At 36.8% G+C, this 25,550-nt stretch overlaps 1 protein-coding gene across 4 annotated transcripts in view; it reads right to left on the reverse strand.

Annotated features, from left to right (window-relative positions):
- Positions 1 to 25,550, reverse strand: part of INO80 (INO80 complex ATPase subunit) — a 123,215-nt gene that overhangs the window by 78,748 nt on the left and 18,917 nt on the right. For 3 of the 4 annotated variants that reach the window (NM_001205384.1, XM_024997340.2, XM_024997339.2), the window contains exons 2-10: positions 17,150 to 17,335; positions 16,735 to 16,904; positions 16,574 to 16,641; positions 13,402 to 13,584; positions 10,883 to 11,003; positions 9,590 to 9,804; positions 3,899 to 3,952; positions 2,634 to 2,837; positions 243 to 438 (exon numbers count right to left, since the gene is read on the reverse strand). In NM_001205384.1, the coding sequence (NP_001192313.1) occupies positions 243 to 438; positions 2,634 to 2,837; positions 3,899 to 3,952; positions 9,590 to 9,804; positions 10,883 to 11,003; positions 13,402 to 13,584; positions 16,574 to 16,641; positions 16,735 to 16,904; positions 17,150 to 17,292 (1,354 nt within the window). In that variant the 5' untranslated portion in view covers positions 17,293 to 17,335. Of the gene's footprint in view, positions 1 to 242; positions 439 to 2,633; positions 2,838 to 3,898; positions 3,953 to 9,589; positions 9,805 to 10,882; positions 11,004 to 13,401; positions 13,585 to 16,573; positions 16,642 to 16,734; positions 16,905 to 17,149; positions 18,371 to 25,550 lie in introns of those variants that run through there. The other variant, XM_059890263.1, reaches the window with a different exon arrangement.

The raw sequence follows: 25,550 nt of genomic DNA on the forward strand, positions 1-25,550 counted from the left end.
CCCAAATTTGCAAGATCAAATAACCACACCTTTTCCTCTTTAAATTCTTCAATAAAAGCTTTTTATATGCTTATTTTATAGAAACATTCATACTTTCCCTACTCCAATTAAAATAGAGTTTCCTTTTGATCAATACTACTTATTGATCAAGATAAAACTTACAAGAAGTAATAATGAATATAACCTGAGATATGAAAAAATGGGGGGTATCTCCTTTCTCTAATTTCTGATTCAGGACTCACCATAATCCTCCTGTGTGATGTTAACTACCACCCCTCCGCCAATGTCAATTTGTCTCTGTGCAGAACTATCTTCCAGTTTCCTTAAGATTTCTTCCTGGATCCCATCATGACCCATGTCTCGTTTACGACTCATGAAATGGGCATACAACTCTGTCTGGGTGATCAGGAAGTTCAGTTTTCGCTGTTGCCTCTTAGCCTAAAAGGGAAAAAAGTTGAAAGTGAAAAGAGTCAAATCATCAATTACATACAGGGTAGTTAACAGCATTCACTAAACCTATACATAGTCTGCAAACAACTCCTTTACAAATTCTTTACATTTAAAAAGGGAAAAATTGCTAATGAACAAATTTTATTTATAATCAAGACAGTGGCACTAAAAGCCAGGAATAATCTTCACTTATAGCCTAATAATAACCTATGTTTTGCTCTCCTTTACAAAATGAAATCTTTTTTCCACTAGGCTGCTGTCTAAAATGCTTAATTCTTTATTCCTTTACTTTTCTTTAACAGTACTACCATACCAACTAAATTCAAACAACATATGTTACTTAATAACTCTGGTGACAAATACACGTGTACAGCTTTATTTTTAAAAACATATATGTGTTCAAACTCTTCTTTAACATCGAAAGTCAAAATAAGTGATGAAGAGCTATAAATTATTCTGCAGGAGGTATCTGAGACTAAGAAGCCTATAAGAAAATGCTGCCCAAAACAACCCATTGTTCATCTGTGATAATGATAGCTACAAAACATGAATACAGACTAAATACAATATCACAAACACATAATTTTTTTTAATTTTTTAAAAAATGAGGAAGATAAATTCAAAGTGCCTCTGAAATTATCTAGTAAGAAAAATAATGTTCTTTATACTGACATAATGTTTCATTATGTCAGTAAAAATCATTCTTCAAGATAAACAATAAAATGAGTAAGCAAATGATCCAAAAGACTGAATTACATGAAATACAGCTCACACAATAATACCAAATCAAAGGGTCATTATTTCGCATGAACTATTTTATAGCAAAATTCCTATGAAGTATATTTGAGTTATCTTTGATCCACCTGTACAAAAGAAAAACAGTACTAAAATAAGGAACATGGCCAAGGAAAGAAATAAGTCCCAAAGCATGCAACATAAAACCAGACTTCTCCTTAGGGTTTTTTTGTTGTTTTTTTTTTTTTTTAAAACACTTTAGCTAGATTCAGATTAGGGAAAAAAATCTGAGAGAAAACAGATTTCTTTTCATAAAGTATATGGATTTTCATATTCTAAAGCTAAAGTACCGTCAAGAAAACCTTTCTAAATTAAAACAAAAGAGCAATATTCCCTTGTACCGAAAGGAAGTAAATTACCATGTGTTTAAATAAAGAAGGCAAATTAAGGGAACAAGAATCCATCAAAAATGTCTTAATTCAGAAACTCAGAGAAAAAGATGGAAGTCAACATAATCACAGATGAAACTCTTATCAGTTAGTTATCAACATATTGAGACAATGTCTCACAAACCTAGATTATAAGCCAAGTCACTTTCAAAATTTCAAGACCTATGACTAACTCAAATGCCTCTAAAGTCAGTGAGCAAGTATTTCTAATACATCAAAAGTTTACTAACTCAAAACACATTTGTCTTGCAAGTAAAAATACACATTGCCCAGGGATTTAAGAAAACTGGGCAAAATCTATATTGTCCATCAAAGGCATGAGACAGGAGGGAAGATGCAGAACTCAAAAGAGCCTCCACAGCTCTGTTTGACAGGAGTACTACTTATACCTGAAAGAAAATATGCAATCCTCCAATTCTTTTCCTTCTCCAGACCTCAACTGTCCTTCCACTCATCCCAATGGATTTACCAATGGCAACATAATGGCTTTGTCTTCTTAATCTCTCCTCTTGCTTACCTGAATAATATGCTCACTTGATATCAAGCTTAGCAAGAGAACTGACTGCAAGTTAAAACAGAAAGGTAGGTGGGAGAATGGGTCTCAGAAAACTGCAACCAGTCCTGATCTTCCAACAAACTAACATAACTTAGCTTGGAACCAAGCCAAGCTAAACTATAAGCTGTTCTCTTTTTCTTTCATTCCTTCCTTTTTTTGGGGGGGGGCGGGGAGTGCATGTCCTCCAGAAATAAACAAAAGAATAAGGCTACAAAGAATATAAGAAATTAACACAAAAAGAGAGGTGAAGGCCAGGGAGAAGACCTTACTAAAAGAATAAAAACAACTGATTTACTGGACTAGAATCACTATCCTCAAAGTTATGTCTTAAAATATTTTTTCGATGGTTTCATTGGTTAGATTTATAACTTACGAAATGTACAACAATCTCTCAATATGGCTGCAGCTATTATGGTTTTCAAAGTTTCATGCTATTGCCCTACCTCCCGCATTTCTTCATCCAACTTCCGCTGCTCCAAGGCTTCCTTCTCTGCACGTTTGCGGTGTTCCTTCTCCACTTTCTCATACTTCTTCCAGTATAGAAGCATTTCCTTGGTGAGGCGGCGGGCACGAGGTAAAGTCTCCTTACAGTTTTTTTGGGCTTGCAAGGCGGCTCGACGCACCTCCTTCATGCATTGGTGGGCGAGCTGCAGATGACAACGTATTGTCACAATGGAGGAGGACCCAACACTGGGGCCAGTTCTCCCTGGACTCTAAACCACAGCATCCCTCAACTTGCCCAGTGCATATATCATCCTCCTATGGCCATATCTTTTTCTCTTCCAATGTGATTAACATCCCTGAACAGGAGTGTGAGCTAGTCCCAGGTCTGTGAGAAATCTACAGACTTTAGAAGACGAAAAAAATATATAGTAACCTACAATGTTCTAGGAAGTTTTGAAGTATTATTAAACACATTGCTAATAAGAGCTGTTGGGAACTCCCTGACAGCCCAGTGGTTAGGACTCCAAGCTCTCATTGCCAAGGGCCCTGGGGGTTCAATTCCTGCCTGGGGAACCAAAATCCCGCAAGCTACATGGTGTGGCCAAAAAACTTAAAAAAAAAAAAAAAAGAGCTGTCAATATTTATTATATGCTAGGCACCATTGTAAGTTTAACATAACTAATTCATTCTCCATAAAAACCCTATGAAGTTGGTATTTTATATATAGATAAGAAAATGAGGATGAGTAACTAGCCCAAGGACACACAACTAGTAAGGTTACCTCACCTAATTCTCACAACACTCAAAGTTGTGCTGTTGTTGTTGCCCCGTTGCTCAGTCCAGTCCAACTCTTTGCGACCCCATGGACTGAAGCACGCCAGGCTTCCCTGTCCTTCACTATCTCCCAGAGTTTGCTCAAATTCATGTCAATTGAGTCAGTGACAAAGTTGTATTAATTCCTTCTATGAGAAAGCATTAATACCCCAATTTCTTAGATGAAGAGTCTGAGCACAGGATGATGCCATGGATTGACCAAGGACTTAAGAGTGTGCTATGGTCTTACCCAAAAAGGTATGAAAACCAAAAAGCCAAGGAAGAGCAATTTTATTTATAAAATAGATTGAAAACATTTAGAAACTCTCTCAAGTACTATTAGATTAATTATCAACAGGTCACAAGAGACAAGAACAGCAAACATAGATCTAAATAATAAGAACATAATCCAGCAAAACATAAAACAGGAAATATAAAACTATAATCTTACCTTGCGGCTATTGGTGAGAAACAAGTTACGAGCTGAAGCTTTCTGCTTATTGGCCTAAAATATTTAAAACAATATCTCAATTAGGATTCCTTTTTGAAAAAAAGATTGTGTAGACTGGTACTGTCATTTATTGATCTCCATGAAGATTTAAAAAATGTCAAACCAAGCATACTCAAAGTACATTACTTTTTCAGTTAAAAAAGACACATCACTTCCAAGAGTTATCCAAATGTACCAACTCAAAACCACACATAAAGTCCTAAAGCAATGTTAAAAAGAATAAGCTGATCCTGTGTCTGCCTTAGATCGAATCTTCTGTATACTTCTGGGAAGAATTTAAGTTATATTTAAGCCTTGAACTAGGAAAATGTAACAACGTATACTAACTCGAGCACCACCCTGATTAGGACATTGCTTTCTAGGGCTAATCTGCAAAGAAGCTTCAGACAGCAGGGCACTCACATACAGAAATCATCAGGAGAAAGGTGAACTAGCCTCGCAGTTTGTGATTCCAGGCCTATCTCCAGCCAAGGAGCACCCACTGCCACTATTACTTAATTTCTACCACCACCTGACCTCATCTTCTTCAACATAAATTCCAAGGCAGACCTAATACAAGATGACTCAGCAGCCCACAACCAAGTCTCAAGCAGCTTATTATGTCTTCCACTTCAATTAAAAAAAAACCAAACAACCATCTGCAATAAAGAAACCTGATTTCCCATGATAGCCCATTTATTTGATGTGAAAAGAAGAGACAGAGCCTAGTGGCTCTCTGATTATTAAAGAACTCTCCTGACTATAAAGTAACAATAGGTTTAAAGGTACACAAAGGGCCTGAAAGTCATTTCTATAATAATCCCACCTCAGACCATCTGATTAAGGGAATTTTTTTAGGGCTTTTATCAAAAACTTTCTCTAAAGCAGCTATTGTTACTCTAAAAATAAAAATCTAAAATACTCCCACTGAATTCCTTATCATCTGAAGGCTCTTCACCAGGTATGAAATAAGTTTTTCTATAACTTTTCCCATTAAGAATGTTCATACCAAGTCAACAGGGCACATGAAAAGATGCTCAACATGACTAGTCATAAGAGAAATGCAAACCAAAACAAAAAGGAAATAGCATCTCACATCTGTCAGAATGGTCACTTAACAGAGGACCACAAATAACAAATGTTGGAGAGGATGTGGAGAAAAGGCACACGGTTGGTGGGAATGTAAACTGGTACAGGCGCAATGGAAAACAGCATGGAGATTTCTCAAAAACTAAAAACAGAACTAGCACATCATCCAGCAATTCCTCTCCTGGGTACATATCCAGGGAAAACAAATACATCAATTATTTAATGAAAACATTAATTGATTCAAAAGGATACATACACCCCAGCATTCATAGCAGCACTATTTACAATAGCCAAGATATGGAAGCAACCTAAGTGTCCAACAACAGATGAATGTGTGCCATTTGCAACAACGTGCATGGACCTAGAGAGTATTATGCTTAGTGAAATAAATCAGATAGAGCAAGACAATTACTGTATGTGGAATAAATTCCACTTTTATGTGGAATCTAAAATATAAACAAATAAATATAGTAAAACAAAAACAGTGTCGTAGATATAGAGAACAAACTAGTGGTTCCTAGATGAAAGAGCAAAGAGAGGGAACAAGATAGTGATAGGCGATAACAGGTTCAAACTACTATGTTTTTTTTATACTGAGTTGTGTGAGTGGTTTATATATTTTGTATATTAACCTTTTGCCAGTCACATCATTTGTAAATATTTTCTCCCATTTTGTAGGTTTTCTTTTCATTCTGTCAATGGTTTCTTTTGCTGTGTAAACGCTTTTAAGTTTAATTAGGTCCCTTTTGTTTATTTTTGCTTTTATTTCTTTTGCCTTAAGAGACAGATCCAAAGAAATATTGCTACAATTTATGTCAAAGGTTGTTCTGCCTATGTTTTCTTCCACAAGTTTCATAGTTTCATATCTTATCAGATCTTCTCAGGTCTTTAATTCAAGTTTATTTTTGTATACGGTGTGAGGAAACTGAACTAACTTTAGAGTTATGGAAAAGCTGCAAAAAATAGAGTTCCCTTACTACTCCCTACCCCCGCTTTCCCTAATTTTAGCAACTTATATAATCATAGTATAATTATTAAGAAAGGAAATTAACACCAGCAAAGTACTGACTAAATTACAGGTCTTATCTGAATGCCAAGAATTTCTGCACTAATATCCTCTTACTGTTCCAAGATCCCAGAACAGGATCCCACAATGCATTCAATTTAGTTGCTCTTCTCCTTAATCTCTTCCAGGATGTAACATTTCCTCAATCTTTCTCTTTCATGTCCTTGACACTTTTGAAAAGCACAATCAGTTATTCTACAAAGTGTCCAAAAATGTGTGGTTTTCTGGTGTTTCCTCAGGACTGGAATGACATTATGCACTTCAGCAAGAAAAGCAGAGAAATGAGGCACTGATGATGTACTCCTCCCAGCGCACCACATCACGGAGTTCATGGTATGAAAATCTATACTACTCGTGATATTTACTTTGGTCATTTGGATAAGGTGCACTCTCTCTACCAGTTTTGAGGCTATACAAATTCTGTTTCTCCTCTTCTGCCCTCTAATTTTAGCATTCATAAATGCATCTAGTCTGCAACAAGTATTACTGTGGTATCTGCATTAAGGATAATTTTATTTTCTTCTTTCCTTCTGTATTAACTGAATTTCATACTGAAAGGTAGAGATGCTCCATCTACACCTTTGTCTATTCAGGTATTTATGAAGTATGGGCTGATAACTATTTCTTTTATTCTATGGGTTAAAATTCAGTATCATTATTATTTTGTTGCTCAAATTATTCTAACTTTGGCCATGAAGTAGTCCTTTAAGTTTGTTCCTGTGTTCTTTTGACAAACCCCTCCTTCCCCTCCAGCTTTTTTCAGAACTTCCTCACTTTCTAGCAGCACTTAAAAGTGTTCTAAGGTTCATTTTACTGTTTTTTTTGGCGGGGGCTGGTGGGGGGCAGGGGGCGGAGGTGGGGAAAGGCTGTGCTGTGTGGCTTGTGGAACCTTAGTATCCCAGAGATTGACACACCAAGTTCTAACCATTGGACCACGAGAAAATTCCCTAAGGTTCATTTTGTATTCTCCCTGCTGAGTTCTGGAATACGGTACTTCTTTAAGGAGCCCTGATTCTTTTTACTAGAGAATAAAAGTTGTTTAGAAACCAAGACCTGGTTGCCAGGTATCCTCATTGTTACTAGGGTGTCACTGCTACTAGAGGCAGAAAAAAAAAAAACCAAACATACACACCCAAGCATATCTCTGTATCTGGGTGTGTGTATAAAACCATGAATTTATACTGATACCTCTGATTCCAATCAAATTTCATGGGCTTCATTTTAACTTTCCCCTTCCTTCTTACTTTTAATTTCTTTCTCCAGCAGTGAAAAACTGGCTCTCATATACAACATATTTACTTATTTGTTCAATGCTAATACACACATAAAGTAGTTTCAAAACTGTTAACCTAGAACCCTCGGAGAAACACTTTTTCTATGTCAATCATGGCATTTACGAATAGCTCCTTCAGTCCTTACCCTCTCATATCTGATCAAAATACTGTTCCCCTCAGTTACTTAGACGAGTTCCTTATTCCACACTCCCTGTAACTTGATTGTATTACTCATTTCTAATACAGTTAAGTATACTTGTTCCTATTTTATTCCATTTTGCCCACACATCCCCCTAACCTCCCTCTCCAGCCACATCCTGACTGGTTTGATATTTTATTTTGAAGTATGTCAGAGACACATAAAATATTAGTATGGTTCTGAAAATCAGCCTTATATAAGATACACTCAAAGACTTCTTCCTCCTCATCCCTGCTACCCTGTTTCCATTCCTTCCCTTCTTTCTATCCTTTTCCCACCTGCCCTTTATAAGCAATCAATCACTTTAATTTCTGGTTCATCCTTCTTGAATTTCTTTTGAACAGGTATTTGTGCATTTTCTTATATTCCCTTTGTTCTCACATGAAGCGTATGTTTACTTTTTTATGTTTTGCCTCTTTAACTGTATGTCCTAGAAATTACTTTATATCAGCTCAGAGAGGTCTTCCTCATTCTTCAACAGCAGTATGATAATCCACTGAGTAGACCTGTCATTTAATTTAAGCCCCATATATGGACATTTAGACTGTTTTCATTATTTTGCAATTACAAATAATGCTACAATGAATAACCTCGTTTACATGCATTTTTGTGTGTTTACTATAAGGTAGATTCCTAGAAGTGGAAGTACTGATTTGAAAGGTAAATGCATCTGTAGATTATTGGGTGTTGCCAACTTTCCCTCTAATACAGTTCTAATTTGTATTCCTAGCAGTAATGCATGAGAGCACCTGTTTGCCCAGAGGCTCCTTAACAGAATGAACTGTTATATTTAAAAATTTTTGCCAGTGTGATAGGTGACAAATAGTTTTATTTTTGTCTAAGGGTATCTAAGTGGTTTTTCATTTGTATTACCCCAATTATGAGATACTTTGAACTGAATCTGTGGTAATTTTCCCCCTCAATTTTTAAGTTCTTTCTGTGTTGGAGACAATAGCCTTGTAACTATAGTATTCAGTGTAAATAATGTCTCACAATTTGTCAGCTGTCTTTTGTCAGGCAAAAACTTATTTTTATGTGGTCAAATTTAAGAGTATTCTCTTATATTACCTCTGGAAGTTGAATTATAAACTCTTTCCTACACAAAAATTAGATAGAAATGCAATCATTTTATTCTAATATTTGTATGATTTCATTTTTTTTACACTGACATCCCAAATCTATTTAGAGGATATGTGTGAAACACAGACCTAATTTCACCTTTTTGAAATGGCTATCTAGTTGTCCAGCACCACTTACTAAATGTACCACTAGTCTATCTGCCTATTCATGTGTCAATATCACACTATTTTAATTGCAGAGATTTTACAGTATATTTTAATGTTTGGGAAGGTTTTTTACTGTTTCTCTAGCAATTCTTGCATACTGACTTTTCCCACAGAGTTTAGAATCAGCTTCTAAATTCATGAAATATCCTGTTCATATTTCAATTAAGATTGCATTCGATTTATAATGAAGCAATTAATTGAATAAAATGCAAACCACTGGTGAATCCAAGGAATACAGACATTCCTTGTATTATTTCTGCAACTTTTAAGTTTGAAATTAGTAAATCAAACTAAAACATTCAAACAAATTCAAAGAGCAAAATGAATGCTTATACATGTTTTTCCTAATCATTCACATTTTCTTCTAATACCTGTGATTATTCAGTAACATCTAAATGTTTACGTTGTCTAAGAAAACACATCTCCATCATTTTGTTTTAATCTCCTGTATTATCACTTTAAAATTTGCTGTCAAATCTCTATTATTTTACGTAAGAAAATTGCATTTCTTCCTCAAAGAGGCCTCCCTCCATTTTTTTGGCAAAGCAGCATAACACAACAATTATCTTGTGAATCCTGATCAAATTCTAGAAAATCAATTAACCAAAGAGAAAACTATCCAGGATTCTCCTAATTCCAATAGATAGTTTCTTCCTGAATCCTGTGAAAGAATCCAGCACCCCCAGCTTCTTTTTGGAGGGCAGGCAAAGAAAATTCTACCTGGAGGCACTGACTGACCTTTGGTAGTTCCTTTTTCACAATGCTGAGCCATACTTTCCTGCGACGGGCATTGAGCTGCTCAATGGATAAGTGCTTCTTCTTGGTGCCAGGAGGAGGTGCATCATGAGAGAACTTGGCAAAGACTTTGGTCTGGTGGTGGTGGCGACGAGGGGATTCTTCAGAGGAAAGTTCTTCATCTCTTCGCCTTTTCTTCTTCACTTTTTTCAACTTAGCTGCAAAGGAACAGACTCTCAGAAGGTTGCTTTTCTTTTCTTCCACAGGAGAAAGTCATAAAACAACCTTATCACTTTAAGAAAAATCAAGATTCTTTTCTCATTCCACTTAGACTAGCAATGTTTATCCCTTTATCTATCCAGGTCCATGAATATTCCAAGAAGAAGATCACACTACCTTGGAAAAGAACACTGGATACTCCCTCTGTTTACATGAATGAGAAATAAAAGAGAATGTTGAGAACTGAATTTCTTTTGAACCCCACAATAGGAAGGGAGGCTTACAAATTATCATGAGCTCAAGTAATGATCAGAAGGAAGGAAACATTTCTATTTGGTGGCAATGTGAGGTGACTAAAAAAAATAACAGAGAAAGAAATAATGCATCTGCTGATATTACACTAAGATCTGTGAAAAGAAAATTATACATCAAGAAAAACCTAGCTTGAAAGGGAGGGTAGAAGGATGAGAGACTACAGAGATAAAACAAGGAGGATGTGGAAGAAACAAGGGAAGAAGGCTAAAAAGAGTTTTTCTGAATAGCGTTTTAGGGGAATAAAATCTGCCTAGTACAGATAGTCTAAAACTTTCCTTTCCTATTTCCTTCCTGATTTCCAGACGCTTGGAACTCAAGAGAGGAAAAGACATTTCCGGGCAAACATGCAAACAAACACTCCTGAAGATCAGGAGGTGATCTATTTTAAATCACTACATACAGCAACAATTATAACTTATTCCAAATACTTCAGGTTACTCCTCATACCTCCCCTGTGTAACCAACTTCTTTCTCTCCCAGAATATTTTCACTATTTAGACAGTATGTAAAAGAAAAAAAAGGAATAAACTAATCGGCTTAAACCTCTGGCAAAGAATCTATAGTTCTCCTGTCTTCATAATTCTAGAAAAGATCATAAACCAAATACAAAATAAGTTTAGTAATACTTAAAATTAGTAATGAGATAAAGGAGGCTAGGGTTTTTCAGATGAAGCAAATTTCTACTACATGGATTACGTTCAAAGTCCAAATGTACCTGAAACTAAGAATGAGTAAAGGTAGACGGCAAGTCAATATGTTTACCTTTAAGTTTCTTTTCTTCCTTGAATTTCTTTTTTTTGGGTCCTAGAAGGTGCCGCTGCTGCTCATAGAAAGGGTCATAGGTGGACAGCAGCCCTGCACTGTAGTATTGGTATTGCTGCAACTAAAACAGGCAAAGACATGATGCTTAGAAGGGCCTGTCTCTCTTACAGCTCAGTCTTCAAATCATTTCTTTAAAAAAGCCATTCCAGAGGAAAAACCACAGTTGCTACATATAGTATTCTTCCATATATGTATTCTTATACATATAGTATAAAGAGACCAATGAAGATCTAATACATCAAAGTGAATTATTCCCTTTACTTCAAAACAAAATGGTTTCATTGGCTATGCACACAGCAAGTTGTTGAAAATAACAAACAAACAAACAAAAATCCTTCATAATTCTGAGTCTCCACCAGAGTATTTACTTTGTCCTGACACATATTTGTCATTGTTGAAAGGTCTCCTCTTGAATTCATCAACAAGAAACAAACGTATTTCTATTACCAATAGGTCCTTAGATTTACTAAGATTCCTAACACGTGCTTTCCCAGCTCTTAGTTTTATATTTGGTTTGAATAGTCCCCGCCATCCAATTCTTCATTGTTTGAAGTCTTCTCTCTCCATTTCCCACCAAGAGACTTTGACAACATTATACATAGTGTTTTTGTTACCAGAATTCAAACATACAAATAATCTACTTTTTTCTGTCCAAAGAGTAATTAATCTTTTCAAATATTTCATTTAAATTGACTTCCAAAGCTCAATGGATAAACATGATGATAAATAAATTAGGTAGTCCCTTGCTGAATCTCCTTCCTGAATTATAGCTAAATGAATTGTTCAAGGACTGAACCTAGCATGGAAGGGTGCTGTGAAGAACTACTACAAGGTCTATTAAAACATTCATCGAACTGTAAACTTAAAATCTGTGAACTTTTCCACATGTGCATTTTACTTCAATTTAAAAAAAAAACAAAAACAAATATTTTGAATGCTGCTGCTGCTAAGGCGCTTCAGTCATGTCCAACTCTGTGTGACCCCACAGATGGCAGTCAACCATGCTCCTCTGTCCCTGGGATTCTCCAGGCAAGAATACTGGAGTGGGTTGCCATTTCCTTCGCCAATGCATGCATGCATGCAAAGTCGCTTCAGTCGTGTCTGACTCTGTGTGACCCTATGGACAGCAGCTCCCAGGCTCCCCTGTCCACAGGATTCTCTAGGCAAGAATACTGGAGTGGGTTGACGTTTCCTTCTCCAATACTTTGAATACCAACTGCCTTAGCACTGTACTTTAAGAGGGAACTCCTTATCTAAGTCAGAAGTTATATATCTTACCATCTGTCACTTCTACAGGTTTATAACTTCTAACATATTATTCAAAACTCTCTAAACTAACTTTGGACCTTAATGGTGGAAAGCTTTTAGGTCTTCAAATATCCTATTACTCATTGTGTACAAAGTGTTGAGACTTCTGACAAAAATCAGAAGGCAATGATAACAGCATTCAAATAGTTGCCACTTAAATCATCAATCTAATGTTATTATGTGAAGAAACGGACTTTTTCCAAGATAGGAACACGTTCAAAAAAACAACTGCATTAAAAAAGCAACCATAAGAATTTTAAATGGTGCAGCTGCCTTGGAAAACAGCCTGACAGTTCCCCCCAAAGCAGAGTGTTACCATATGACCCAGTGATTTTTTTCCTCCATATATGCTCAAGAGAAATAAAACATATGCTCACACAGAAAACCTATACACAAATCTTCATGGTAGTATTATTCGTAAGAGCCAAAAAGTGAAACAACTCAATATTCATAGCTATGATCCATAAAGCTCAAAAAGTAGAAGCAATCCAGTTAGTTCATCAAATGATGCATGGATAAATAAAATACAGTATGTCCATACAACGGAATATTATTTGGTAATAAAAAGGAAGTACTAATAATACATGCTACAACATGAATGAACTCTGAAAATATGCTAAGTGAGAGAAGCTGGACATAAAGCACCACATGTTCCATTTGTACAAAATGTCTAGACTTGGCAATTTATAGAGAAATGGTGGATTGACAGCTGCCTGGAACAGAACAGAATGAAGAGAATGAGAGGGGAGTTCCCTAGTGGCCAAGTGGTTAAGATTCCAGGCTTTCATTTCTGTAGTCTAGGTCAATCTCTTATCAGGAAACTGAGATTCCTTAAGCTACAAGGTACAGCCAAAACTAAAAAAAAATTTTTGAAAAACAGAATGAAGAGCAAGAACTAAGGGGAACGAGACTTCTTTTTGGAGAAAATATTCTGAAATTAGATAGTGATGACAGTTACAAGTTCTAGAATATACAAAGAACAACTGAACGGTGTACATTAAAAGACTGAACTTTTATGGCATGTGAAATGTTTTCAATTATTATAACTACAACCACCATTTAAATATAAAGTTACAAAGATAGTTACAATTAATATAAACCAGGGTAAACACCCAGCATGAAAACCTGAAATTTCTCCTGGAACTCTTTACCTCCTTCTCTTTACTATACTTATTCTGGTGAAGTTTCTTATATTTGTGCAGTCGCAACATATTATGAAGATCTTCTCTGCTAAGACTGAGTTCTTCCTCTTCGTCATCATCTTCTTCTTCTCCTTCATCGTTGTCTTCACTATGAGAATCTGCCTCACTGGATTCATCACTCAGCAGAATGCTCTGAAAAAGGGAGGAAATGGAAATGGAACCTTTGATATGAAACAATTACTTTCATAATCCAAGGATTTTTTTTTCCACTTTTCAAACGACAAAAACAGCTGGGGGATAATCATTCTAGTTTCCCTTATACTATTCTTTACCAATTCAACTGAAAAACACAAAGATATAAATTAAACTTACTACGTCAAAGCTGTATATTGTCACCCTGCTTATTTAACTTATATGCAAAGTACATCATGAGAAACGCTGGGCTGGAAGAAACACAAGCTGGAATTAAGATTGCTGGGAGAAATATCAATAACCTCAGATATGCAGATGATACCACCCTTATGGCAGAAAGTGAAGAGGAACTAAAAAGCCTCTTGATGTAAGTGAGAGAGGAGAGTGAAAAAGTTGGCTTAAAGCTCAAGATTCAGAAAATGAAGATCACGGCATCTGGTCCCATCACTTCATGGGAAATAGATGGAGAAACGGTGGAAACAGTGTCAGACTTTATTTTGGGGGGCTCCAAAATCACTGCAGATGTTGATTGCAGCCATGCAATTAAAAGATGCTTACTCCTTGGAAGGAAAGTTATGACCAACCTAGACAGCGTATTAAAAAGCAGAGACATTACTTTGCCAACAAAGGTCTGTCTAGTCAAGGCCATGGTTTTTCCAGTGGTCATGTATGGATGTGAGAGTTGGTCTGTGAAGAAGGCTGAGCGCCAAAGAATTGATGCTTTTGAACTGTGGTGTTGGAGAAGACTCTTGAGAGTCCCTTGGACTGCAAGGAGATCCAACCAGTTCATTCTAAAGGAGATGGGCCCTGGGTGTTCTTTGGAAGGAATGATGGTAAAACTGAAACTCCAGTACTTTGGCCACCTCATGCGAAGAGTTGACTCACTGGAAAAGACTCTGATGCTGGGAGGGATTGGGGGCAGGAGGAGAAGGGGACGACAGAGGATGAGATGGCTGGATGGCATCAATGACTCGATGGACTGAGTTTGAGTGAACTCTGGGAGTTGGTGATGGACAGGGAGGCCTGGCCGTGCTGTGATTCATGGGGTCGCAAAGAGTTGGACACGACTGAGCGACTGAACTGAACTGAACTGAAAGCTACTGATCCCCAAGTAAAAAGCACTAAAACATGAGAAATGCTATCAAAAGCAACAAGGCTAAATTTCACTTAGTACATATACTACACATAAGATAATTTAATTAAATGTCAAATTCCAAGACAAAAAACTAAACAAAAGCTAAGAAACTAGTATAGCATAAAAGGGAATATAGAACACTAGTTGTGATGGCTGATAAAGGAGAAACCACCCCAAAATCCATTAACTGATGAACAGATACACAAAACGTGGTATTATCCATGTAACAAAGTATTATTTGGCAACTGAAATGAAGGAAGGAGTACTGACATGTGCCACAACATCAATGAACCTTGAAAACATTATGCTAAGTAAAAGAAGCCAGACAAAAAAGACCACATTTGATGTTTCCATTTATATGAAATGTCTAGAACAGGCAAATCCACAGAAACAGAAAACAGATTAATGGTTGTGAAGGGCTGGGGAAACTAGAGTATGAGTAACTGCTAATGAGTAGAATTTCTTTCTGGAGTGATGAAAATGCTCTTGAATTAGACAGTGGTGATGGCTGCAACAACTTTATGAATGTACTCAAAATTATTAAATTATAAATTTTAAAAGGGAACATTTAATGGCATGTGAATTACATCTTGATTTTTAAAAATGTGACGGCAAAGCATAGAGGTTACTGCACTCCCAACAGTTTAAAACCTCACTGACACGAAGCAAATCAGGACTTTACTGAGTCTTTTAAATGCCCTGGTGATAAAAATGAAAGGATAACTTTAAACTACATTGAACTCTTCACAAGAAAAGTATCTAACAGAGAAATAATTAGTTTCATTAGAAGAAAGGCTATCCTTAATTGAATCGAGCTAAAGACAGTAATCTTGTAAGAGTGTAAATGAGATTACGTCACTCCCTTGCTTACAAATACTCCAATTGCTTACCACTGTGTGCTATGCTAAGTCACTTCAGTCACTTTCCGACTCTGTGCGACCCCATAGACGGCAGCCCACCAGGCTCCCCCGTCCCTGGGATTCTCCAGGCAAGAACACTGGAGTGGGTTGCCATTTCCTTCTCCAATGCAGGAAAGTGAAAAGTGAAAGTGAAGTCGCTCAGTCGTGTCTGACTCTTAGCGACCCCATGGATTGCAGCCTAAAAGGCTCCTCCATCCATGGGATTTTCCAAGCAAGAGTACTGGAGTGGGGTGCCATTGCCTTCTCTTGCTTACCACTGTAACAAGAGTTAAAATACAAATTCTTCAACACAGTGTACAAGGCCCAACATGATAAGCTAACCTCAGCGTCTACTATCCTCTTACTGTACTCCAGCTGTATCAGCCTTCTTTACTTCCCCAAACATACCAAGTTGCTTCCTCTCTCAGACTTTTGCCATTTTTCCTTCTTACTGAAATGCTTTTATCTTAAACCTTTAGAGTTCTCTCTGATCATTCAGCTAAAATGTTACCTCTTTAAAGAAACTATTTATTTACTTATGTACAGGCTTACTCCCTTCATTAGAATGTACGCTACCCAGGGTGGGAACTCTGTGTATTTATGTACAATAATGTTGCCCAAGGCAGGATGCCTCAATCAACATCTGCTGAATGAATGACCTACTCAGGTACTAATAAAAAATAAATTTAATTGTGGTTACAAGCCAGTAAAGGCAAGGATCTTATCTATTTCTGTACTCTCTTGCTTAGCATAGGGCTTTATTCCTAAAAACTTTGTTAAAATGAACTTTGCTGAGTCCTCTAGACTTTTCTCTATAATCTCTTAAACCACCACCCAGAATAAAAGACTCATGTCTAGGAAAATCTCTGCCAGTGTACCAAAATTAATCAGTTACTTTTCTATTTGCAGTTTTAGTGGGTTATTTAAATTATAAATGTTCTACCTTATCTCTTACCTTTAGCCACTTTCTGCTTTTCTTCAACTTAGAGAAGTTATATAAATTCCCTTTGTCAAATTTTGATTCTGTGTAAAGAAACACAAAGAATAAAAAAAAACGAAAGGACAACTGACCCAAGAGAACTGATAGTTCAAAAAGGGATCTCATACCACACTGACCTGACTGTAGAACTCCATTCAATGAGTATGTGTTTAACATTTCAGAAGTGCTTGCTCCAGAAGTCTCACCAAGCAATGAATTTGGAGGTTCTTCCTTAACTTGTATCAAGGGATCTCCAGACTGAGGCAATAGAGGATTACTGTCATCCAGTCCATCTTCACTTTCATCACTACAAATCAAAGAATGATGAATCCACAATAAAAACTGACCCAGAAAAATATTATAATTTATGGTTAGTAGACTAAACACTTTACAGAAGAAATTGATCCTTTGGTTAAGTTGACTGTATTTTATCAAAGAAAGAAGGAAAAAAAAATTCTAAAACCAGTAAGATATTTTAACCCTAAAATCTACAGGAATAATGGGAATCAGAAATGTGGTAAAAAATTACATGGGGAAGATGGAATACCATACCTAGAAATATTCCTGTTGAAGATGGCTGATGTTTGTCGCAGGAAATGGTCCAATCGGAGGGCCCTCTCCAGGTATTGAAGGTAGAGGGGCTTTGCCAGCTCAGTGCAGCCGCCATCGTCCCCGGCACCCAACTCCGAGGCCATAGAACAAATCTGTCTTCATGCACAAGGGTTTCTGACTGCACGGCTGCAGAATGGAGATAAGTAGTAAAAAGATGAAATGCTATTCCCTCTCCCTTTATTTTGCCTGCTTGCTATCAACGTGAAGAGAAATCAGAATATAAGTCTACAGTATCATCTGCCTCCTAATGCAAAGGCAGAAGTTAAAAGGATGAAAAAAAATCAAAATATAGAAATACTGTCATCTATCATTATGAAAATTCATGATACTTTTCTGAAACAGTGCCTTAAAATTTATACCCTACAATTCTCTTTCACCCTACAATTAATAACTACTCACAACTATCCAAATCTGTACCATAAATTCACTGTTGTACATCTCACAGAGGAGCACTTGTTCTCAGCATCACCCTTCCAAACAGCTACTTCCTTTTTCATTTTGTATCTACATTCATACACGTATGTGTGAGGTAGTAATTGTAATCCATTTACAAGGGATTAGATACACTGGCAAAGTTTTTTACTATACACTCTCTTATAAATATGCCATTAAATATAAAGATTTAGAGATGATTTTAAAAACTGGAGGAAAGAGCATAAAAGTGAGAGTAAGAAACCTGAGCATTTTCTTTGCTAACTTATGTTGTTAAGGAGAATGTTAGAGTCAGGACATCTTCACTAGAGAATCGACATGACAACTTTCCCCCAACTGTCTTTCATGTAACATCTTCTACCTTATAATTGGGTCTCTTTAAAGAGTTATGGGGTTGAGCCAGGATTAAACAATGGGACAATACAGAGCAATTAGCCCACCATCTGATATACAGTGAGTACTCAACAAATAGTAACAGTAAATTATTTTGTAAAGTTGATAATCCAATAAATTCAGGTATAATCTTTAAAGGAAACCAAAATATCTTTATCGTGAGTTGTCTTCTCTTTTTATTATGAAGCATTCGTCACTCAGTCATGTCGGACTCTTTGCGACCCCATGGACTGTAGCCTGCCAGGCTCCTCTGTTGATGGGATTCTCCAGGCAAGAATATTGGAGTGGGTTACCATTCCCTTCTCCAGGAGATCTTCCCAATCCAGGGATCAAAGCCAGGTCTCCTGCATTGGAGGCAAATTTTTTACCACTTAGCCACCAGAAAAGGGGCCTTTTTATTTTTATTACAGGTTTAAAATTTTTCCTAATATAATCTTTCTCTTATACTCCCTTAATTTTTTAAGAGAATGTTAAAAATTCTCCCCTGATTGTGCTACAGATTCAACATGATCCCTATCAAAATCCCAGCAGGCTTTTCTCCTCCTCCTCCCCCGCCCCCTGCCCAGAAATTGACAAGCTGATTCTTAAATTTATATGGAAACTCGAAGAACCTAGAATAGTCAAAATAATTCTGAAAAAGAACAAGACTGAATGATTTATACTGTCTGATTTTAAATGTATTTATAAGAAAGCTACAGTCATTAGGACAGTGTGATACTGGTATGAGGATAACCACACAGACCAATGAAATAGATCTGAAAAATCCAGAAATAAACCTCATATTTACGGCAATTCATTTTCAGTAAAGGTGCCAAGGCAATTTCAATGGGGGAAAGGATAGTCTTTTCAACAAATTGTGCTGGACAACTGAATAAATAACACATACAAAAAACTTAATTTAAACCATTTACCTCATACCATGCAAAAAATTCAAAATGGTTCAGAGATCCAGGTGTAAAACCTCAAACTATAAAACTTCGTTTTACAAGAAAAAAAACCCTCATAATTTCAGATACTTTGCCAACAAAGGTCCATCTAGTCAAGGTTATGGTTTTTCCAGTGGTCATGTATGGATGTGAGAGTTGGACTGTGAAGAAAGCTGAGCACCGAAGAATTGATGCTTTTGAACTGTGGTGTTGGAGAAGACTCTTGATAGTCCCTTGGACTGCAAGGAGATCCAACCAGTCCATTCTAAAGGAGATGGGCCCTGGGTGTTCTTTGGAAGGAATGATGCTAAAGCTGAAACTCCAGTACTTTGGCCACCTCATGCGAAGAGTTGACTCACTGGAAAAGACTCTGATGCTGGGAGGAATTGGGGGCAGGAGGAAAAGGGGACGACAGAGGATGCTGGATGGCATCACCGACTCAATGGACTTGAGTTTGAGTGAACTCTGGGAGATGGTGATGGACAGGGAGGCCTGGTATGCTGTGATTCATGGGGTTGCAAAGAGTCAGATATGACTGAGCGACTGAACTGAACTGAACTGAAAGAACTCTGGCAACTAAATAAGATAAGTCAAGTAAAAAATATGCAGAAGACTTTGAACAGGTATTTTACCAAAGAAGATATACAAATAATTAATAGAAGATGGAGATGCTCAACATCAAAAACTGCAAATTAAAATTACAGAGTGATACCATTTACACACACTACAACGGGGGAGCCCAGTAGGCTGCAGTCCATGGGGTCGCTCAGAGTCGGACAGGACTGAGCTACTTCACTTTCACTTTTCACCTTCATGCATTGGAGAAGGAAATGGCAACCCACTCCAGTATTCTTGCCTGGAGAATCCCAGGGACAGGGGAGCCTGGTGGGCTGCTATCTATGGGGTCGCACAGAGTCGGACACGACTGAAGCGACTTAGCAGCAGCAGCAGAACAGTTCTGGTAAAAAGATAATTGCTAGGGAAGATGTGGAGAAACTGAAACCCTCATACATTGCTGGTGAAAATGTAAAATATTATAGCCACTACTGAAAAGTTAGGCAGTTGCTTGAAAATTTGAATACAGAGCTACCATGTGATCTAGCACTTTCACTCTTTGTTATCTATTCAAAAGAAATAAAAACACACATCCACCATTCAAAGCCTTTTATGTGAATGTTCACAGCAATATTATTTATAGTAGTCAAAAACTGAAATAATCTAAATGCCTATCAGATAGTAAACGGATAAACAAAATGTGGCCTGGACAATGGAATACTAATCAGCAATAAAAAGGAATAAACAATTCATATATGCAATAACATGAACGAGCCTCAAAATTTTGTTAAATAAAAGAAGAGAAACACCAAAGACCACATACTGTAAGATTCCATTATATAAAATACCCAGAAAAAGCAATCTGTAGATACACAAGGTAAAGGACAGTGGTTTGGGGAGGTGTAAAGGGGGGAGTGACTACAAATGTGTATTAGAGATCTTTTTTCAGGCGAGTTGGAAATGTTTTAAATCAACACTGTAGTGATGGTTGCACAATTCTTTAATTTTGCTAAAAATCACTGAATTATAACTTAAGGTGAATTTCAAGGTATACAAAATATCAGCCTTGGTAACAAAGTAAACAATGTTAAAAATACTTAAAATACTTTTTATCAAAGTCTTTATAAAAAACTTTTAAATAAAAGTTCTTTTTTTTAAATAAAAGACTTCAATACATCCTACTTTTCAAATGAGGCCTAACATGTACCCATTCCAGATGATTTCAAAGAAACTTGGTATTTATAAACAAAGGGACTTCCCTGGTGGTACAGTGGATAAGAATTCACCTGCCAATGCAGAGGACACGCACTGGCCTGGGGAAGATTCTACATGCCGCAGAGCAACTAAGCCCATGGGCCACAACTACTGAGCTGACATGCTGCAACTACTGAAGCCCATGTCCTAGAGCCTGTGTTCTACAACAAAAGAGAAGCCACTGCAATGAGAAGCCTGTGTACTGCAATGAAGAGTAGCCCCCTCTTGCCACAATTAGAGAAAGCTTGTGTACAGTAATAAAGATGCAGTGAAAGCAAAAATAAAAACAAATAAATAAAATAAAGCAAGGGATTTCCTCGGTTGTCCAATGGCTAAAATTCTGCATTCCCAGTGCAGGGGGTCCAGGTTCAAACCCGGATCAGGGAACTAGATCCCACATGCTGCGACTAAGACCCAGCGTGGCCAAATAAATAAAAGTAACCATTAAAAAAAAAAAAAAAACCTATTAAAAAAATAGAGCAAAACTATCTTAGATAATAATATAACACATTTAATATACATACAAATTAAAGCACATCAAGCTGCTACTTGGAAGACCTAGGCAGTCATTTTTCCAAAGAAGACATAGATGGCCAACAGGCATGTGAAAATATGCTCAACAATGCTAACTATCAGGGAAATGCAAATCAAAACTACAATGAGATATCACCTCTCACCCATCAGAATGGTCACTATCAAAAAGTCTACAAGTAATAAATGCTGTAGAGAGTATGAAGGAAAGGGAATACTTCTACTCTGCTGGTGGGAATATAAACTGGTTTATCTGCTGTGGAAAACAACATGCAGGTACCATATGACCCAGCAATGCCACTGTTGGGTATATACCCAAAAGAGATGAAAATTCTAATTCAAAAGGATAAATGCACTCCAATGTTCATAGCACTATTCATAACAGCCAAGACACGGAAGCAACAGATGAATGGATAGAGAAGATGTGGTATATATGTTGCAGCAACATGGATGGACCTAGAGCCTATCATACTAAGTGAAGGCAAACAGAGAAAGACAAGTATTATTGACATCACATACATGGAATTTAAAAAATAATACAAATGAACTTATTTACAAAACAGAAACAGACTCACAGAGAAAACAAACTTATGGTTACCAAAGGGAAAAGAGGGAGGGGAATAAGTTAGGAGTACTGAATAACAGATACACATCACTGTATTAAAATAAACAAAAAGGATTTATTGCATGTTACTGAACCATTTTTTCTGTACACCTGAAACTAACACAGTATGATTAATCATCTATAGTTCCATATAAAAAGAAAAAATTGCTGCTTAGCTCCCTCCTAAGGTTTTATTACAAAATAATTGATATTATGCTTTACTTAATTTGCCTGATAATAAAAAATGATCTTAATTAAGGGACTGTAAAGGTATGACTACAAAGGAACACTAGGTGATTCAAAAGGAACTATTTCTTATATAATTCCTTAGTATCTAGGCTGCATACTAAACATGAACTCAAAACCAGGTAAGTCCAGGGAAGATCAGTTATTTGTATGGTCTTACAATGCTCAATGTGCCCCCCGGGACACCCCAGTCCTGTCGTCTGATTCTCTCAGAATCGCCTTTGTAGCACATCACCACTGACAGCTGAAACGGCCAACATGAAACAGCGCTCTCTTATTTCCACAGGACTAAAGGAGGAGGTGTATGAAGTTCTCCACAACAAGTTTTATGATGACATCTGGAGAGTCAATTAATATTTTTAAAGTGCTTGATTAGATTTTGTCATAAAATATACATAAAATTCACCATTTTAATCACTGTTAAGTAGAAAATTCAGTAGCATACACAAATTAAGAACACCCTGAAAATGCTTCTAAACTTCCTGTCAGATCCATCCCCATCTTCATGTGAAGAGCACCTTTTAAGATTCATCTAACCACAGGCTCTCACTGCAGTTTCAAAGGATGAAAGAACTATTAATATATGATGTCAGAGCAATTCACCACTGAGTGACCTGGTCCATACCCTGAACTCTGGCTCTTTAATTCTGATTACCCTGCAACTTGGACTGTGATCACCCTTTAGTTCTCAAATAAAGCTTGATATCCATGGTAAAGTATCTGCCTCGAAATCAAACCCATATACATCAAACTTACCTACCTACGTCCATGTATGGTTCTAGGCTGCTTGCATTGCATTGCACTGCTTTGCATTCTCTAATCACTGCTATGCCTTTATGGATACTGCCTTGCCCTTATCCTATAAATAACTTCTCTGTAAGGTAAGTCTCACCAAGCTGAGATGAAATCTCTCAAAGACAAAATGAGATACCCTGTTCCAGGAAACACTTTCAGATTATTCTTAGCTAAAACTTCCCGCTTCTTTGAACATCTATATGGTTATTTACAGAAAGGATGGCACTTACATGATCTTATACTTGACTAACTGTACATACACATGCATGCCTTAGCTCTCTTACTAAATAAACTTGCTAAACTATTTGGGCAAAGAATCCCTATCTAATGAATCTATTTGGCTCTGATATTTAAAAATGACCATATTAATTTGCTTTTCAAAACACAGTCTTAAATGTCAAGGCTACAAAACTCTAGTTCTAATGTTACTTTCTATATAAAGACAATCTGTAGTCAATGACCATAGTCCTCCACGTCCATCCTGGACAAAAGACTTGCAGATAAAAGTTTAAATAAGACAAATCAAAAGATAACAAAAGTCAGGTAACAGAAACTTAAGCAGAATGGATTCAACCATTTATTATCTGTTGAACAACAGGAGAATGCATGAACTGAATGAATATCTTTCAGGGACTCCCCCATAAAATTTGTCTCCCAGGCAAGCTGAGATAAATAAGGGGATAGAAGAGATCAAGGCATTACTTCTAGACAAGAAGCTGAAGGACACCTGCACCAACTGCCAATTCTTAGCTGAGAATTTCCATCCTCCCCCAAATGAAAGACCCAACAGGGAAAGCCATCCTATTTCTGAATAGGGGTAAGCTAACAGGCTCTGTTCAATGGTAGCCTAATCCAAGAAACAGTTTTTAGTTTAATTTTAATTTTGTTTTTTTAAGGGAAAGGGGTGAGTTCTAATCTTTATTTCTTAACAGCAATGGTAATAACATGCTATATCACAATTAGCTCATAAAATACTACAATTACAATTCTGGCTATAAAGTATTTTTCATAAGACCTAAACATTTATATTTTCCATAACTCCCCCCCCCCCCATTTCTCTTTATAAATACTGCCCCAAGTTAGTTTCACACCAGTCATTTAGAGAACCATTTCCCAAAGTTTACTTCTCTGAGTGCTAGCTCGATATTAATAAATGACCATGGATATTAAAAATATTGGGTTTCCCTGGTAGCTCAGCTGGTAAAGAATCCGCCTGCAATGCAGAAGACCCCAGTTCAATTCCTGGGTCAGGAAGATCTTCTGGAGAAGGGATAGGCAACCCACTCCAGCATTCCTGGGCTTCCCTGGTGGCTCAGCTGGTAAAGAATCCACCTACAATGTGGAAGACCTGGGTTCAATCTCTGAGTTGGGAAGATCCCCTGGAGAAGGGAACGGCTGCCCACTCCAGTATTCTGGCCTGGAGAATTCCATGGCTTGTGTAGTCCATGGGGTCACAAAGAGTCGGGACACGAATGAGCGACTTTCAATTTCATTAAAAATATTAAAGCATTAAAGTCAGACTTAAGATTCTTCACATTTCCAATATGCTAATGTGCTTAGTCTCTTTCCAAGAGGAATTCTCAATTTATTTGACCATTTTATGGCAAAATCACTCATCAAAATATTTAAGAGAAGACCAGATTGAGAATCACTGACTTAGTCAGATACCTAAAGACAGTTAAATCGTAACTGCCTTTAAGAAGTAATTCCTGGTGGGAGGGAGGTTCAAGAGGGAGGGGAAAATACATATACCTATGGCTGATTCATGTTGATATATGGCAGAAACCAACACAATACTATAAAGCAATCCTCCTCCAGCTAAAAATAAATAAATTTTTAAAGAGAAATAATTCCTAAATTTATTTATATTAGTACAGAAAAGTCTGAATTAAAGTACAGCTCTTGTGAAAACTATAGCTTTAAAGCATTTTAAGGACTGAAGACAGTCTATAGCAGGTTATAGGCTAAAGCTCTAAAAGGCCAAATATTAAGGTAACAGAACAACTGGATTTCCCACCTGCACTCCTCCATAACTCAGGCAATCTGTAACCCAAACCTATTATGAATGAATGTGATTTACTGAGTTCAGAGCCACAGGCTACATTAATAATCTGCAGGGCTATGGCACAAATAGCAGGATCAGGCCAAATAAATAAGCTTTGTAATATTTTTAAAGATATAAACAGACCAAAAAAGAATGGAGATGTTATTTTCACATGAATAATAAAGTCACATTTCACTGATTCAGCTATTCAATTGCTGAACTCAGTGTAGAAAAAGATATTTCCTTCAGAGATTTAGTCTAACAGAGAATGTAAAGCTAGAACATAAAAACCAGAATAAAATGCACACATGGGAAGTTACTTAAGAGATGTACAGATAAAGTGCAATGGAAGTTCAGGAAAAAAACTTCCTGAACTTATGAGTGTCAGACTGTGTTGAATGATAAACAAGGAATCTGCATGACTTACAAATATCTATCACTCTGAATTACAACAACACAAGAGAAGACTCTACACGTGGACATCACCAGATGGTTAACACCGAAATCAGATTGATTACATTCTTTGCAGCCAAAGATGGAGAAGCTCTATACAGTCAGCAA

This window comes from Bos taurus, chromosome 10 (assembly GCF_002263795.3).
Source record: "Bos taurus isolate L1 Dominette 01449 registration number 42190680 breed Hereford chromosome 10, ARS-UCD2.0, whole genome shotgun sequence".
Lineage (NCBI taxonomy): Eukaryota > Metazoa > Chordata > Mammalia > Artiodactyla > Bovidae > Bos > Bos taurus.